The following is a 17667-nucleotide window of genomic DNA, read 5'->3' as shown; positions in this document are numbered from 1 at the left end:
AAACCCACCGAGGTTAAAAGTTTCTTGAATCAGGCCCTGGCAGGTACAGGAATAAAAACATGCGTATTGAGTATTTGACTGCTATACATTTCCACACGGTAAGCCACTTCGTTGGGCTATTATTTGTGGCCAGGTCGCTTATAAAAAAGGCCTAAATAGCCCAGTGGACCTTACCTGCTAAATAAAGATGAAAAAATATATTTAGTTTACTCGTTTTTTTTCGAAGGCAAGTACATGAATAAAGATAATTGCGCAGTAATGCATATTAAATGCAGATATCATATAGCCAGACTTGTAAGCATATCAAAGCGATTAACAAATGCAAAAATACTGACATGAAATCGAATGAGATAGTAGCAATCAACCGAGATAGAAGCAATGTTCACAATTAATTCAACTCGTGTTGTAACAAATACGTGACGAGTAATGGATTAATGGAGTTATTGCCACATACGGTATTCATTCTCGGCACCTTATAGTGGAATTCTGTGGCACATATTCGGTTTGGAGGATTTTACATCGGTGCAAGCACCGTGGTAATAATGAAGGCGGTGAAGTGAGTTCAGGTCTCCTTTGAGTCTTGAGAATGCTCTTGCGTGGGCTGCCCAGCGCTATGCAGTCTGGCCTCCCATGTTTAATGCGCACATCATTTGTTTGATATCTTTATGTTCATAGGAACCTCGGTAACGCAGCAGCAGTCTCGTATGACCAAGTTTCCTGAATAGAAGGTCATATATAAAACAGCAATATTTATCGTCTTTGCTGCTTGTATTTTTTCGTGAGTAAAAACTGTTAAATTTTTACAGGTTATTAAATGAAATGAATTAAAACATCCACAGGAGTTAAAACAGGATCGGCAATTAATTACCGCCTTTTAAATATGATTGCATTTTCTGTTAAACTAGGGAAATCATACGCGTCTTCCAGTTCTCCCTTGAGAAATCCAACATTTGACACTACAATGAATGCCCTTGACATTTTTATTTAAATATTACTGACTTAGGCAAAAAATAGATGTACACTGCACACATATACCACATGACATATGATGACATTTACATTTCCTCTTGTATAAAATAAATGTATACATTTGATAAATGTAGTTTTAAATTATGCTAAACCATTTGATTATACTTTTCGTGCTCATTGGTGAATTATAACCAACTGTCAGCACTTTTTATTGTAAAAGATCACTACAATATTCATGGGTGGTTTATGGTGATTCTAGCAAATGAGCAGGACTGGACAAAAAGTCAACTGAATGCGCATTTCAACGGCCATTCGTACGCACCTGAGGCGATGGCAACGATTCCAAGTAAGACCTGCTGAGGATGTAAAACCTCAAAAATCTGTATTTTCAACAAAGTGGATTTTTCAGCATGTGTGACTTCGCTGAAATGCCACTTTACACTCGGGGGGGTTTGCTATGAAGGCCCATTTCACATGCTTTACAAGTTGAAAAGACATCAAATTTAATGAGTGGTTTAATAATTCCCCAAATAAGTCTTGAAGACAACTTTACAAAAACAGAGTGGACACCTAGGAGTGGTTCAATGTAGAGTATTATGGTTAAAATGTGTTGTTTTTTATCCTAACTTATGTTTGGTGTGCTCTATTTTTGTTTTAGTCATTCTTGATGTACCCTGCCACTACTTGCACAATGTGGTACCCATAACCTCTAAAATGTATCTGCTGAAGCTGCATATCCGTGCACTTCCTTGTAATACCAATGGCTTTGCACTGCCACTAATGGGATTAATGATGTTTCTTATGCTTTACAATGCATGCACCACAAAGTTAATCAAATATCCCCAAAAAATATTCACACCAGGAATAAAACGAGACCATAACTATATTCTTGGTTCTTTTGGTAAAGTCACGTAGAAGGGAAACAATAAAATAATGAAAATATAAAACAATAAAATTCTCACGTTTCGACTGCAACACAAGCAATCATCATTAGGTGTGAAAACCACAGCAAGAAAAAATGAAAAAAGTGGCGGTTTTTTTTAACGTTAGCACCACGGAGAGCGATTTGGCAGTTATTCCGTGGTGCTAACGTTCAAAAAACGCCACTTTTTTCAAATTTTCTTGCTGTGGTTTTCACACCTGATGATGATTGCTTGTGTTGCAGTCGAAACGTCGTGATAATTTTATTGTTTTATATTTTTATTATGTTATTGTTTCCCTTCTACGTGACTTTACCGAAAGAACCAAGAATATAATGGGTGCTCTTTAATATACATCACATGGTTGTGTTGGTGTTGGAGAAACCAAGTCTGATTTCGGGGGGAATTTTTTTTTCATTCAGTGGTTTCACTAAAATTAATTACAGTTTACAAAATGTATGTCTCGGAAATTACTGAGTGACTATATACACTTGTCCTCACCTGTAAACACACACGGGTTATACCATTAACCACACACGTAACATGCCGTAAAACGAATTAGTGCCATCTAAGTGTGTGTACCTGTTAATCTTGGGGAATGTAAATCTGTTTTTGAATGTAACGATTCCAGATTCATTCTTTTAGTAAATGAGGAGCCAAATAAAGTAGAAACTCACACCCATGTTTTCTTTTAATATTCTACGTTTTGCTTTATAACCACGGTGTTTTTTTAAACCTGCCGGCAATACTTAATATGAGAAGGGATATCAATTAGTGTATTTTCGTAAATCAGAAGGGATATCAATCTGCCATTAAAAGTTAAAGTTTGTCACTGTGATAGAACATTAACAATAATCATGAAAAAACATTGTATAGTTATTGGACTTCATTATAATGTTTAAAACATTTTTTATTATGTTGCCAGGGTACAAGACACACAAACACATAACAACAAATAAACGTGGCTCAACAAAGGCTTTCCTTGTTGACTTTGAATATAAAGGACTGATTTGGCAGGTGTCCTTTTTGGTGTTGGAGTTTCGACAATTGTTAAATCTCGACATTACAGCTATGAATAAATGGTGGATGCCACCAACTGATTTAATGATTAGTATTTTGACAAAAATGTCATATGGTTGGATTGAAAACATTGCTAATGAAGCTGGTGCAGATGTTCATGACTCTAAACAGCCCACAGAATTACATTTAGCACCAAAATTGTGTTTTCAATTCTGTATGTTTTTAAATCGAGCGTTTTGCAAAAATTCTGTGCCATTTTCAGCAAAAAAATAAATCATGGAAATGCCTTTTCCTATTTTCCAGTCTTAGTTTTTTTGTTTATTTTAAAAGAAGTATTTTTGGAATGTTTTTTTCCATATACAATACCCTCCATCACAGCAAAATTCAAGCACTGAATAAACTCGTACAATATTAGGCTGTATTTCTTAAGTACGCTTAAATTCTTTCACCCAGTACACATAAACGTTTTACCAGTAAACCGTTTAAAAATACGGAGATATCAAATTGCCTCCAAAACCCATTTAATGGGAATAACCTATCCATGACGTTATGGCATATAATGTACTGTTGTTCAAATTAAAACACGCTCTACTGATTAAATGACTTACTGCATTCAGAACGTCAAACACAGTAAAGCGGAGCTATGCATTCCCCTGACAGAATAAAAAACACTAAAATAAAAATGCAAATATGCTAATTTTTACAGGGTGAGGAGGCAATCAGTCACAGTATCTTGGAGGCAGCAGGCTGCGGGTCATGGGGGTCAAGAGATCCGACTGTGCCAGTGGACGATCATTACATTAAACCAAGCTCATGTGACCAAAGAAGGCGAGCTACACTCCCACACTGTGCACCAAGTACCGAGCAAATACGGCGTAGCCACGGAATCTAAAACTCTCACCAATTCCATTCTACATGCATGTGGCACATGTATACATCTGTACAGTCCTGTTTGTATAAGCTTTTAATGAAAGTTTATCTCAATACCGATGTGGCTTGGTGGTTCAGAGGTCGAATGATTACTGGAGCTTTAAGCTAGAACCACCAGCACCTGGCCTTAAATCCTAGGCTCCCATGTCAGATAAAACCGTAATGGTCTCAACCCAGCGATCAATTACTTCACAACAACAACAAATAAAAATTGTTCCTCCATTTCATTTGACCTGACCCAGCTTTAATGGCCACATATGTCTATGCTTACTGTCCTTTACAGTAAGGAACGATAAACCACAGTGTGAAGGTGCATTGGATTGCGGTTGCTGGCCAAATAACCCGAACTAGGAGACTCCACCTTCTATGCTTGGTTTACCTTCTATGTTTGTTTTACATTTACATAACGTGATAGAAATATCTAATTTTCTCTTTGCCTGATTGATAATAGAAAACAGTTGGTCATGAATGCATAATGTGAATTTAATATGATTTATCTTTCCAGGAAAGCCTCACCAAGCATCAAAACTTGTTTCAGGAGGATCCTGCATGGGGATATTTTGCCATTTCCTTTTTGAGTGTTTGCACGTAGGAGAAAGCTGGCTTAAGCGGAGAAAAAAAAAACATACAGAATAGAGGATAACACTCAAATGGTTTGCGCAAATTCATGGTTCTATTGTACCTGCTGTACTTCCTCCCTCTGGCAACATTACAGCACAGCAGAGTCTCATATTTGCACGAGCCACCAACCCTTACCTCCGAAGCGCTAAATAACAGATGTGTGCCACCGGACCCAGCTGACATAACTTAACATTTTGATTTAAAGCTTTCGTGACTGCAGGGATTCATATTCTTAGTTCTTTCGGTAAAGTCACGTAGAAGGGAAACAATAAAAGAATAAAAATATAAAACAATAAAATTATCACGACGTTTCGACTGCAACACAAGCAATCATCATCAGGTGTGAAAACCACAGCAACACAAGCAATCATCATCAGGTGTGAAAACCACAGCATCACACCTGATGATAATTGCTTGTGTTGCAGTCGAAACGTCGTGAGAATTTTATTTTTTTATATTTGCATTATTTTATTGTTTCCCTTCTACGTGACTTTACCGAAAGAACCAAGAATATAACTTAAAATGTCTGTTTATTGGGAAAAGCACACGACAAGGTGTTCAGGTGGAGTGGAGGCACATGTCAATGCAAGTTTACTCACACTGCTCCATTGTTCTTGAACCCATCAAACTTCATCAGATTGACAATTGTTAAAGTGGGTTTTATAAAGAAAAAAAATTACTTCACGGATATAAATGGGTTATTTATAGTTAGTCTAAATATGCTATTTCCTATTCTTTGGGTCTTTCGGTAAAGTCACGTAGATAGGTAAAAAATAACAAAAACTACGACTTGATTATAAGCTTTCGTGACTGCAGGAATTCATACCCTTTGGTTATTTCCGTAAAGTCACGTAGATAGAAAAAAATAACGAATAAATGTCGATGTTTCGATAGCAACACAAGCCATCGTCTTCAGGTGAAACAATACAGCAGGCGGACTGCTGAGGAAGAAATGTAGCAAGAGAGCTACTGCAAACAAAGGTTATATACGTTTGTGGTGGGTACAACCCAAGGGTGAGTGGGCGGGACTAGGGATGGAATTTGCAAGTCAATGTAATCGCAGAGAGGGTGGGGGTGGGTGACCTCGGCTAATCCGAGGAGGGGGGAGGGGGAGGGGCTGCCGCCACGGGCGAGAGGGTGGGGGTGAAATTTACAGAAGGAAAACGGTGATAGAGAGAAAAAAGATATCAAACTTAGCAAACTTAGAAATGTAATGCAACTCAGAGAGTCGGCCAACACAACAGCTAACACTTTACCTGGTTGATCAACGTCCTTCCAAATATTGCAAAATGTTGCATCCACCTTCTCGGTTGAAGTCATGTCTGAGATGTGTGGAAATCCTCCCCATTAGAGGCAGTTCAATCTTGATTAGAAGCTTTCGTGACTGCAGGAATTCATACTCTTTGGCTATTTCGGTAAAGTCACGTAGATAGAAAAAATGACGAATAAATCACGACGTTTCGATAACAAGACAAGCCATCAACTTCAGATGAAACAATACAGCAGGCTAATCTGAGGAGGGTGGAGGTGACCCACCCCTACCCTCTGCGATTACATTGACTTGCAAATTCCATCCCTAGTCCCGCCAATTTACCCTTGGGTTGTACGCACTACAAACGTATATCACCTTTGGTTGCAGTAGCTCTTTCGCTACATTTCCTCCTCAGTAGTCCGCCTGCTGTATTGTTTCACCTGAAACGTCGTGATTTATTCGTATTTTTTTCTATTTACGTGACTTTACCGAAAGAACCAAAGAGCATAAAAACTACGACGTTTCGATCCTGATGACGACCGCTTGAGTTGCGATCGAAACGTCGTAGTTTTTGTTATTTTCTTTGCACCTATCTACGTGACTTTACCGAAATACCCAAAGAATATTAATTTCTGCAGTCACGAAAGCTTTAAGTCAAGATACTATTTCCTGTTATATGTTGACTTTCTTGAGTTTTCTGTACTGTATTGATTTGTCTTCTCTGGGTATATATATTCTTGGTTCTTTCGGTAAAGTCACATCGAAGGGAAACAATAAAATAATAAAAATATAAAACAATACATTTATTTTATTTTTATTATTTTATTGTTTCCGTTCTACGTGACTTTACCGAAAGAACCAAGAATATGAATGCCTGCAGTCACGAAAGCTTTAAATATTTTTTCTCTGGGTATGTTTAAGTGTAACTTTTATCATATTATGTCATAACTTCCTGTGTTGAATATTCCAAGAACAGACACATTTCTACTAATCTGAGGTTTTTCCTTTAAAATCTCAGCTTGTATTTTTTTATTTAAAGCTTTCGTGACTGCAAGGATTCATCTTCTTTGGTTCTTTCGGTAAAGTCACGTAGAATGAGAATAAAATAATAAATTGATAAAATAAAATAACACGATAAAATTCTCACGACGTTTCGGCCACAACACAAGCGGCCTTCATCAGGTGAAGGGACGAGACTGTCTGGAGGACAGCGCTGGAGTGAACACAGCCAAGCCCAGACCGCGCGCGACCTTTAAGCTGTGTGAGAGGAAACAGAGCGCCTTGACAAAGGAATTAGCATTCAATGCTAAATTCTATGCTAATTCCTTTGTCAAGGCGCTCTGTTTCCTCTCACACAGCTTAAAGGTCGCGGTCTGAGCTTGGCTGTGTTCGCTCCAGCGCTGTCCTCCAGACAGTCTCGTCCCTTCACCTGATGAAGGTCGCTTGTGTTGTGGCCGAAACGTCGTGAGAATTTTATTGTGTTATTTTATTTGATCAATTTATTATTTTATTCTCATTCTCCGTGACTTTACCGAAAGAACCAAAGAAGATCTCAGCTTCTATTTTTTTTCTACTTGAATTCATCCATGTCCATATCTGAGATTCCATCTGTTTGGAAAAGGTGCTGTGACCTTTATGCCCTTGGTGATTCTGAACTCAAATAGTCGTTCCACTCTTTCATTCGTCACAATGCCAAACTTACCAATCATCTCTCGTCTCTGCTCCTTTTGCCTATTTTTATATTATAATCACTCATTATGATGTTTCAATGTGTTTTACGCTTAATTAGAAGTTAGTTAATGTCATAATGCATTCGGTCTCTTTTACATTTTCAATAATTGTTGTTGGGGCATCTACAGTATTGGATGTGATCAGGTCGATCACACGGAGAGTCTGTATACAAATACATATTTCTTATTGTTTATCTATGGCACTACCCAGAGTAAAAAAACACATTGATACTATCAATGTTAGTTTTGGCAGGCTTTGCCATGCAAAAAATACATTTTAATCTCTTAGACACTTGAAAGGCAAACCATGCTTCAAATAGTTATTCAAATACCCTTGTAACTCTCATGTACTGCACACGACTGTGTTCCTTAATATCGACAAATGTATACTGATCAGTTATAAAGGATACGGGTTATATATGATCCGATATTCTGTTTTAAACAACACTTTTCTGTTACTGTCCTCATTTATGTCATTGCTCTATTGTTAGAATATAATAGGGTTATTTGTATCTAGGCAGTATAAAGGATATATTAAATGGCAACAACCTCAAAGATGTAGTAAAAAATATACCAGTTAAATTCATAATTAGAGTCTGGGAATACTCTTGTGCAATCAACACCATACATTTCAATATCCAGAATGAACATCGAATGTTGCATCTCCAATTATTATCTCTATATATAAAAGGGAAATTTGTGAATGTGTGTCTGTTCAAATGTTTAGCGTACTTCCCGACATGCAACAAACTTGAAATTTGCCATGTGGGTACTTTCCAGACTGTACACCATGCAAAAATTATAAAAATACACTTTGGTATATTTTTTTTGGGGGGGGGGGGGCTCAATAATGCGTATATTTTTTGCACGGCAAGTGAGCTGTGACGTCACATCTGTCATGTGACCCGCGCATGTGGAAGCGTCACGCAGTGTGCCTGCTCATGTCACCCCCCCCAACCCTCCGTGGGTAAAGTGCCAAACAAATGTGTTGCAGGTCTAAGGCGTTCTTCGCGCAGCATTGCTTTATTACTTCAGTCGTTTACTGCCGTACGCACCCTGAAAGTTGTGTGGGTCTGCAGCAAACGCGTGTATGTGTACCTATGGACGCGCACGCGTGTGTGTGTGGGGGGGGGAGCGGTAGTGTAGTGGTTAGCGTGCTGTCTGTGTTTGTGTCTGTGTGGTGGGGAGCGGTAGTGTAGTGGTTAGTGCGCTGCGCTACGAACCCGGCGACCCGAGTTCGATTCCCACTCGACAGCCACCACCTGTGACGATTAATTATACTGGTCCTGGGCCTCCCCTAGGTCGACCTCAAACGAGTAAGTGGTGTGGTGTGTGAAAATCGCCACTGGGGAGACAAAGGCGGATGGGCGTGGTGCTGGCCACTCACCCCCTCGTAATATTTATAAAAGTAATTGAAGAGTGAGTTTTTATTCCTCTCCATACTATTTTAATACAAACCGTGAGTTAAGTACAGCAGTAAAGACTGGAACGTTATTCGCTACCTGCAAATAATTTTTCTGTGTATTTAATAAAACCTCATAATTTCAACCAGAAGTTCTATTAAAAATCTTCTGTTTTAATCACTTTGTTTAGCATTTACAAAGCTTGAAAGTCAATTTAAACCCAATCTCTGGTTATGCTTTTGGGAAGGGACAAGGGAATTTCTGCCTCTCCCGGCGCCCTCCGTCTGTGCCGGTGTGGAGCGGCGCGCGTCGCTTGTGGTGCACGTGGGTAAGGATCTAGCCGCACCCTGCACGCCTAGCAGGTGAAGTCCTCGTACTTGGCGTGGGCTCCGTGTGGGTGGATGGCGGCCTGTGTATGGCCCTGGGGTGCCGCGTACGAGCTCTGCAACGGACGCACACACATGCACGCGCACACAAACACACCAACCTGTGAGCAGATGCTATGGCCATCTGCTGCTAAAAAGGACGATGCATGCTCATTCAAATGTTATGGTTCACATTAAAAACAAATCCATGTAATTTTGAGTTGTTATGAGCTATGTGCTCTTTTCAGATATTTGGATGAGTCCATGCCGACATTGAGATTGTGGTAATATAGTGCTGTGTGCTGTGAATGTTTTCTGCCTGGCAGAACTTACGGTCATTGGAACGGAGTTGTCGCTGATATTCCTCTGCTTCTTATTACGGCAGAAGTAGTAGAGAATTCTGTACTTGATTATCTGTTGGGAGGTGCACGCAAAAAAAAATCAGTGTTTACCAATGACAGTTAAATATTGTTCTATGTTAAAAGACAGCAATGCAGAGGGAAAATAAAGCATCCCATGCTTCTACATGAAATAGCCAAGAAGGAATGATCAACCCCATGGAAAATAATGCATCCCTTGCTTCTACATGAAATAGCCAAGAAGGACTGATCAACCCCATGGAAAATAATGCATCCCATGCTTCTACATGAAATAGCCAAGAAGGACTGATCAACCCCATGGAAAATAAAGCATCCCATGCTTCTACATGAAATAGCCAAGAAGGAATGATCAACCTCATGGAAAATAATGCATCCCATGCTTCTACATGAAATAGCCAAGAAGGAATGATCAACCCCATGGAAAATAATGCATCCCATGCTTCTACATGAAATAGCCAAGAAGGAATGATCAACCCCATGGAAAATAAAGCATCCCATGCTTCTACATGAAATAGCCAAGAAGGACTGATCAACCCCATGGAAAATAATGCATCCCATGCTTCTACATGAAATAGCCAAGAAGGAATGATCAACCCCATGGAAAATAATGCATCCCATGCTTTACATGAAATAGCCAAGAAGGAATGATCAACCCCATGGAAAATGAGTGCATTTTTGCGGTTTCGTCAGATGTCAATTGATTGCCTTCAAACGCAACTAGAGGAAGACACCGACGTTTTTTTTTAGATTGTGTTATTCTTGGTTCACAATTACAATTGCTACATGTTTACAAATTACACAGATAAATTCTAGATTTTATTAAACATTTTAGTATGGAAATATAAGATAACTTTTATAACGAGGACTGAAAAGCTAAATATGCATTTAGATTTAACATTATGAGACCTCCTTTGCCAGAAACAAGATATAGGAATAGGTTTTACCCTTTTAACTGGCACAGTTAAAAGGGTTAACTGGCACAAAAAATGCTCACCCCGAGCCCTCAATACTCTGATAGTGCGCTGTTTTTGAGTTGTACGCCTTTTGGCGTCTTCTGGTCCAACACCAATGGAGACTAGGCTCTAAGAAAAGCTGTCTCGGGTGTGGACCAATCAAATTCAAGGACAGTGCATATTATTATCAGAGTTGTCTTTTTTGATTGCATTTTGACTGCTTGTGTTGTGGTCATTGCAAACATGATGCCTTGAATAAAGGTGTCAGTTTTTGTGCCAGTTAAAAGGGTAAAACCTATTCCTATATCTTGTTTCTGGCAAAGGAGGTCTCATAATGTTAATGCTCACCCCGAGCCCTCAATACTCTGATAGTGCGCTGTTTTTGAGTTGTACGCCTTTTGGCGTCTTCTGGTCCAACACCAATGGAGACTAGGCTCTAAGAAAAGCTGTCTCGGATGTGGACCAATCAAATTCAAGGACAGTGCATATTATTATCAGAGTTGTCTTTTTTGATTGCATTTTGACTGCTTGTGTTGTGGTCATTGCAAACATGATGCCTTGAATAAAGGTGTCAGTTTTTGTGCCAGTTAAAAGGGTAAAACCTATTCCTATGCATTTAGATTATTTGAACATAAATGTAAGGAAATTTTTATTTATAGTAATCTGTAGAAGGAGAGTGGCCTCCTCGACGAATGCACGGAAGTGGCTATGTTAATGTGAGAGATTAGTATGATGTTAATATTCTTGGTTCTTTTGGTAAAGTCACGTAGAAGGGAACCAATAAAATAATACATTTTATTGTTTTATATTTTATTGTTTCCCTTCTACGTGACTTTACCGAAAGAACCAAGAATATGAATCCCTGCAGTCACGAAAGCTTTAAATCATGATGTTAATGTGAGAAATTATCATGTAACTGTAAGACAGAGCGGCCTCCTCGACGAGGGAGTGCAACCCAACGGGTGCAATCCAAAAGACGTGAGTATGAAAGTGCAATGCAAAGGACATGTGAGCATGAAAGATCTAAGAGAGAGGCATAGAGAGAGAGACACAGAGAGTCGGAAATAACAGCTAACATAGGCAAGTAGGATGGAAACATCACAGTCAATTAAGACTTTACCTGATTAATAACGTCTTTCTAATGATTGCTCAGTTTGTACCCATCCTCTCGGTTGAAGTTGTGTCTGTGTTTATATATCTGGATGGCTTCATGAAAAAATCTCTGAAGGTAGCCGGTAGGTTTGCAGAGTACCTCCGTCTTGGAAAAATAAATTTCGTGTGAGCCCACAGCGTTAAATCAATGATCAGCAATGGTAGAGGTATTAGTCCTACCGTGTTTCAGATCTGCCTTGCGTTCACGAACACGGTCTGAGACATGTCGTTTCGTTTCCCCAATGTAACTGCTGCCGCAACCACAACTCAGTTTGTAGACACCAGGGTATTGCATGTCAGGAATCACATCCTTTACAGATGGGATTAAATCACGGATTTTGTGTAATGTGTTGAAACTGTTGTATATATAGGTGTTATGAAAATTGATTAAAATAATGAAAATAAAATGAAATTTGCATAATTTATCCGAAATTATGCTGATTCGAGAGATAATCATTAAATTATGCGAGTGGGTGTGGTTATGATAATGTAGTTCGTTATGATTATTATGTCTAGCCTCGGTGACGAGGATTGTGTTATGAATTGGAACAATGCAATTGATCGTATGCAGTTCTGTAGGTGTTGTGAGCATGAATGAGAGAGAGTCGATTCGACTCTGCTATTTAATTCCGTATTATCGATAAGGATACGATTACTCTCGATTGAACATTATGAATTATCTGTGTTATGGATTATGTGTGGTGATAGGTCCCCAGGATTCAGATCTCATTCGCAGAACAATTTTATGCAGAATTTCAGGAGGAATCACACACAAACCTTCTGCTTTAATCAATTTTATTTTCTAGCTACACTTTCATTTTTGGATAATATGAAAACTCTCGATCTTGGAATTTCAACACAGCGTTAACATGATACCATCACGATTGCGTTGTTTCACTTTGATGACGGCACCTGTGGTTAATTCCCGACACGTAACGCAATCGATCGGTTGTTGAGAGAGGTTAAAAACATGCAAACTATTCTATCAAAACCTTAACCTTATAATATAAATTCGTATTTAAACATTGCCCATACAGTACCACATCCATTCATAGACCTTCAAGTCAATTCTCATCACGTTGTTAACAGTAGGACGATTGGTTATTATGCAACTCAATGACAGCAGTATTTTTTGTTATGAATTGATTTTTAATGCACCACCTTGGAGGAGCAACCCTTCTTGATTATCAGATATGCGTATCGTGTGTCTTCTTTGTCACTGGTTCAATTCTTTCCGTAAAGCAGACGCCGAGGTTAGCATCTCTTGTGTCCAAAATGTGTTTCCTGTGTGTTGCGGCGCGGTGGGGGAATGAGGGGGAGAGTGTGGGGGAGGGGTTGGGGCATAAGAACGGCTGCGACAGTTTCTGTCCACCGCTGGCTGAAAGTGTCAGCACGACGCTTGCCGTCGTCGCGCCGATGGGTGTTGAGTGCGGGGCCGCTGCCCTCTCAGCCCTGGTGACGCGAAGTTGCGCGCTGTGGCACGCTGGTGGTGCGCTGTTGGCACGCGCTGGTGCTGGTGGCACGCTGGTGGCGCGCTGTTGGCACGCGCTGGTGCTGATGCTGGTGCTGATGGCACGCTGGTGGCGCGCGCTCCCTCTCCTTGAAGATGCGCGAACGTGCCCTTGCTGGTTCGCTGACAGCAGTTTCTCGCCACTGCTGGCTAAGCTGCTGCACGCTCTTGCTTGGCGTTGCTGGCCGCGCTCTTTCTCCTTGAAGATGCGCGAACGCGCCCGTGCTGGTTCGCTGACAGCAGTTTCCTCCACTGCTGGATGAGCTGCGCCGGCGCGCGCTCTTTCCGCTGCTGTAGTATCTGACGCTGCGCTCGCGGGCGACAGGTCAAGTTTTTATTCTGCTGAGTGAGCCGAGTCGCACGCGCTCTCTTTGTTGAGGTTGTTGGCGGCTCTCTGACAGCAGGTTTCCTCCACTGCTGTATGACTCAAGTCGCACGCGCTTGGTCACTGGTTTGCTGAAGTTGTTGGCGGCTGCTCGTGCTGGCAGATACAGGCTCTTTTCCGCTGCTGGTTGAGCCACGTTGCACGTGCTTGCTTGGCGGTGCTGGCGGTCTATTTCCGCTGCTGGATGGCTGCGCGCTCTTGATTGGCGGAACAAAGTTTTGAGTGTTACTTGTTCCCTTTCTGGACTCACTTTCGTTGATACATCGCGACTCAGCGATCCTCGCTACTCAGCGAGGCTCGGAGCCAGCCGTTACATGCGACTGCTCGTGCCTTTGATCCGTCTTGACTCGCTGATCTGTCTTGACTGAACTTAACTGAACTTTTGAAAGCCGTTATATTAAAAAATAATTCTCTCCGCGCAGTGGAAAGGGGAGGGGGGCGCGTGGTCTGTGTGTGTGTGTGCGTTCGTGTGTGTGTTTGTGTGTCATCTGCCACACCCCTGGAGGGGGAGGGGGCGACCCTCTTCGTAACATCAGCTTTCCTCACTAGGGTGTGAAATTGCTTCCTCGCGCTCTGCGGGAGATACAAAGGTGGTCGGGGTTGCTTGGGATATTGTTTAAACTCTTTCGTAAGTTTGCCCGTTCGCCTCATTCCTTCTCGAAAACCTTCGACGTGACTCGGTATTCTATACCCAAGCTTGTGATTTAACAGTAAAAGTATTAAAGGTGAAAATCATTAGACAGGGAATTAATTATTGGATAAGGATTCACTGATGCATCTGGTGGCCTGGTCTTAATTGGAGTGATCGTGAGGATCGCTAATTTTAGGTTATTCTTGTTATTGCATTTTAAATTTTAACCGTTGTTTTAATGACAAAGGAAAAAAAATATGGTTTAACCCGTGGGCGTCCTCGTGTCTGGCTTGCGGAGGGCTTCCCTCTGCGTGACCTCCCTTAGGGCACATCAACCATTTGTTCATCTGGAGATCTTCGCCGATAGCTGTTACATCCTTGCCTTGAGAGTTTTATTATTTCTTTATTTATTTATGGCCTGTTTATGATCTCCATCTGTGTTTGCGTGTTTTTGGGTTTGTGTGTTTTTATGCATTATTTCCTTTATTATTAAAATATATATATCGGCAGATATTATTGTTAATATCAATTTTGGAAAAGGCTCATATACAACAAAACGAACCTGGATCTTTTGTTTGTTTAAGATTTTGGAAATATTTTTGGTAACCCCTGCTATGTACGGTAAAGTGATGGTTTTGGTTGGATCCTCAGAAGGTTGTCTCTGTATGGCTGGGGAGACAGCTTTGTGGATTGTACGGTCCGAGTATCAGTTCATCCTGTGGGCTTGGTTTACTTGCTCCAACTCACTGGCGAGGTGGTGCTGGTCGGAGATGCAACTGGCCCTATGGTGTCGTGTTTTGATGAGGGAATTCTTCTGGACTGGACGGTGGTGGGAGTCAGGCTTTAGATAGGCATCTGTGTGGGTGGCTTTCATGTAGACCGAATGTCCCAACGAGCTATCAGGTCTCTTCTCGATCAAAACATCCAGGAATGGTAGCTTGCCATCCTTTTCCACTTCCATGGTGAATTTGATAGATGGGTGTATGGAATTGATGTGGTTCAGAAATTGGTTCAGTGCGGGCAGGCCATGTGGCCAGTTGACGAACGTGTCATCTACGTACCTCTTCCACAAGGAAGTACGTAGGGTGGATGTCTGGATGGCATCTGTCTCAAATTTCTGCATGAAAAATTCACTACCACTGGCGATAAGGGAGAACCCATTGGGGTACCCTCATTTTGTTTGTAGAATGTACCATTCCAGGTGAAGTATGTGTTGGTAAGACAGTGCCTTACCAAAGTTGGTACATCTGGATCCAGTCCTTGTTGGACCAAGTCTTCAATGATTGCAGTGGTGTCAAGTACAGACACATTGGTGAACATATACTCTTCACTGAAATGGAGCTATATAGATCAAGAGTGCCAGGGTCCATGGCACAATCCATGACACAAGTCTACTGCAGTCGTGATGAACTTTGCAACGTTTTAGACTCAACCCCCAGTGCTACTTTCCACATCTACTACACTTGCATTTAGGCATTAACTTGGAAACTGCTGGTGTAACAGCATTGCATTGCTGCATTACAGCGTAAGGGCAATTTGAGGCTGTCGATTGTGGAGTGCGTACAACAGGGACACCTATTAAGCCTGCAAGCAGAAATCTTGCTGTCGGGCTGGAGTGGTTTATGAGGGCTATGTCTTACCTCGTAAAGGTAATCAAAGATCTCCAGGATGGTAAGGATGCTGGCACCAATGAACAGTCCCATATGGCCACCGATATCACCTTCAAACAGGAGGATATTGTCAGACAAGCCAGGCAAGCGCACCTCCGATTAGCACGGTTGGCTACGTACAGTGCGAAAAAAGTTCAATATACATACAGTACATGCAACCGTGCATCTTGCCATAAGGCTATTATAGCGTCATAGCAATGCAATCCATGTTGTGCATATTTATACAGCCAGGAGGCTGAAGAGCTGGTGGCCATGACCACACTCACCAAGCAGACCAGCCACCTCATAGGCCCTCTTCTGCTCAATGGTCTCATAGTTGAGAGCTTCAAAGAAGATGTCAAGCACCAGAACGTTCTCCCTGTAAAGGGCAGCATCACCACGTGCTCAGCCACTTCAAGAGTATATTTGCATAATGAGAGTATGGTATGATCATTTTACATTCGTTTACATGTTGTTGGGTTTATATATATTGTTTTAAAATCTGTAAATGTTGCCTTTAGTATGTCGAAATGTGCATTAACCATGTGTTGCAGTTTCGTGCAAAATTACTTCACTGTGGACTCTTAAACCATGGCAAATTCTAGTTTACGAACCAATGAGGATAGAAGATGGCGACTATGCACATCTCTGTTTTCGAATGTGTTTGAAAGGTTTCAAGGTCAAATCTGGGGTCGACTCAGCCCATCATCCCACCCAGTATCTATTAAATGAGTAATAATTTCTGGGAAATCAAAAGTGGGTATCCTGTGAAAAGACGGTCCCCCATGTATTTATGCATGGAATTTCTACCAATAATGAGCACTGCCTGACGTTCACTTGAGCATCACAATATTTTTTACCTGACATCATCACAGATGGGACCACTGACCTGGTGGGCTTCTTTAAAAGGTAGCAATACAGGCAAGGTGGTAACGCCATTTCTCCCTGTACGAGAGGTCCTCAGATTTGTGTGCTAAAGAATAGGTTTGGTTGGTGCTAACACTACTCACGCAATGTATGCCTCTGTCTTGTTGAACTTTTTGGCCAGGTACTTGGCAGAGGCCTGGCTGGGGATCTTCACCATTGACAACTCCTTTGCGTAGCGTTTGATGTTGCACGGCATCTCGCACGCACAGTAGTCGTCGTCTTTCTCCACCAAGAACACTGAAGAACATATGCAGCTGCACTTTTTCAAAACATTAAATTACGCACTCGTTCAACAATCAAGGGCTGTAATCTAACTTCAAATATATATAAAACCAGCAGTTATTTTTAAAACCGAGTACAAGATCATATTTTTACATTGTATGCAAATTCATAATAAAGGTTTTTGGGTTAGATCGCGTTATTTATAAATGTGTCGTAACCCTCCACCACCCAACACGGCCAATCAGCAAAAAAAGTGTCACGTTGACAAAAGACAAATAATTCACTACTTTAGCCCACCGGTGTGTTGAAGAGTGAATCCACAACATTTACAGTTTGAGTACGACGTTTCGCTGGTAAATACATCCAGCATCATCGGGCAATTCGCCAGAATGGTAAAGCCCTTGCTTGCTCCCGGTTTTATATAGAGCAGCAGGGTGACGTCATCATTGAACTCATATCAGGTACAGTGATTAGAGGCGAATTTTAAATCACCATAATGGCCTTTCTTAAATGTGTAGTGCTGATAAATGGAGACACACACTACGTGGTTGGAGGCAACCTGTTTATTAATACTTCCTTATATCGAAACTGGTTATATAATTGGTGTAGACGTATCTATCACTAGGTAACCACTTATACACGAGGCTA

At 41.0% G+C, this 17667-nt stretch overlaps 1 protein-coding gene across 2 annotated transcripts in view; it reads right to left on the bottom strand.

Annotated features, from left to right (window-relative positions):
* Nucleotides 1–962: 962 nt before the first annotated feature.
* LOC116947419 (acid-sensing ion channel 1-like) overlaps nucleotides 963–17667 on the bottom strand; it is a 134938-nt gene continuing 118233 nt past the window's right edge. For both annotated transcript variants that reach the window (XM_032963125.2, XM_032963116.2), the window contains 5 exons: nucleotides 16881–17034; nucleotides 16158–16249; nucleotides 15862–15941; nucleotides 9544–9624; nucleotides 963–9287 (listed from right to left, as the gene is read on the bottom strand). In XM_032963125.2, coding sequence (XP_032819016.1) covers nucleotides 9201–9287; nucleotides 9544–9624; nucleotides 15862–15941; nucleotides 16158–16249; nucleotides 16881–17034 — 494 coding nt within the window. In that variant the 3' untranslated portion in view covers nucleotides 963–9200. The remainder of the gene's footprint in view (nucleotides 9288–9543; nucleotides 9625–15861; nucleotides 15942–16157; nucleotides 16250–16880; nucleotides 17035–17667) is intronic.

This window comes from Petromyzon marinus, chromosome 2 (assembly GCF_048934315.1).
Source record: "Petromyzon marinus isolate PM22_M1 ecotype Great Lakes invasive population chromosome 2, UKy_Petmar_22M1.pri1.0, whole genome shotgun sequence".
In the NCBI taxonomy this organism is placed as follows: Eukaryota; Metazoa; Chordata; class Hyperoartia; order Petromyzontiformes; family Petromyzontidae; genus Petromyzon; species Petromyzon marinus.
This window is presented reverse-complemented; position numbering and strand designations above follow the sequence as displayed.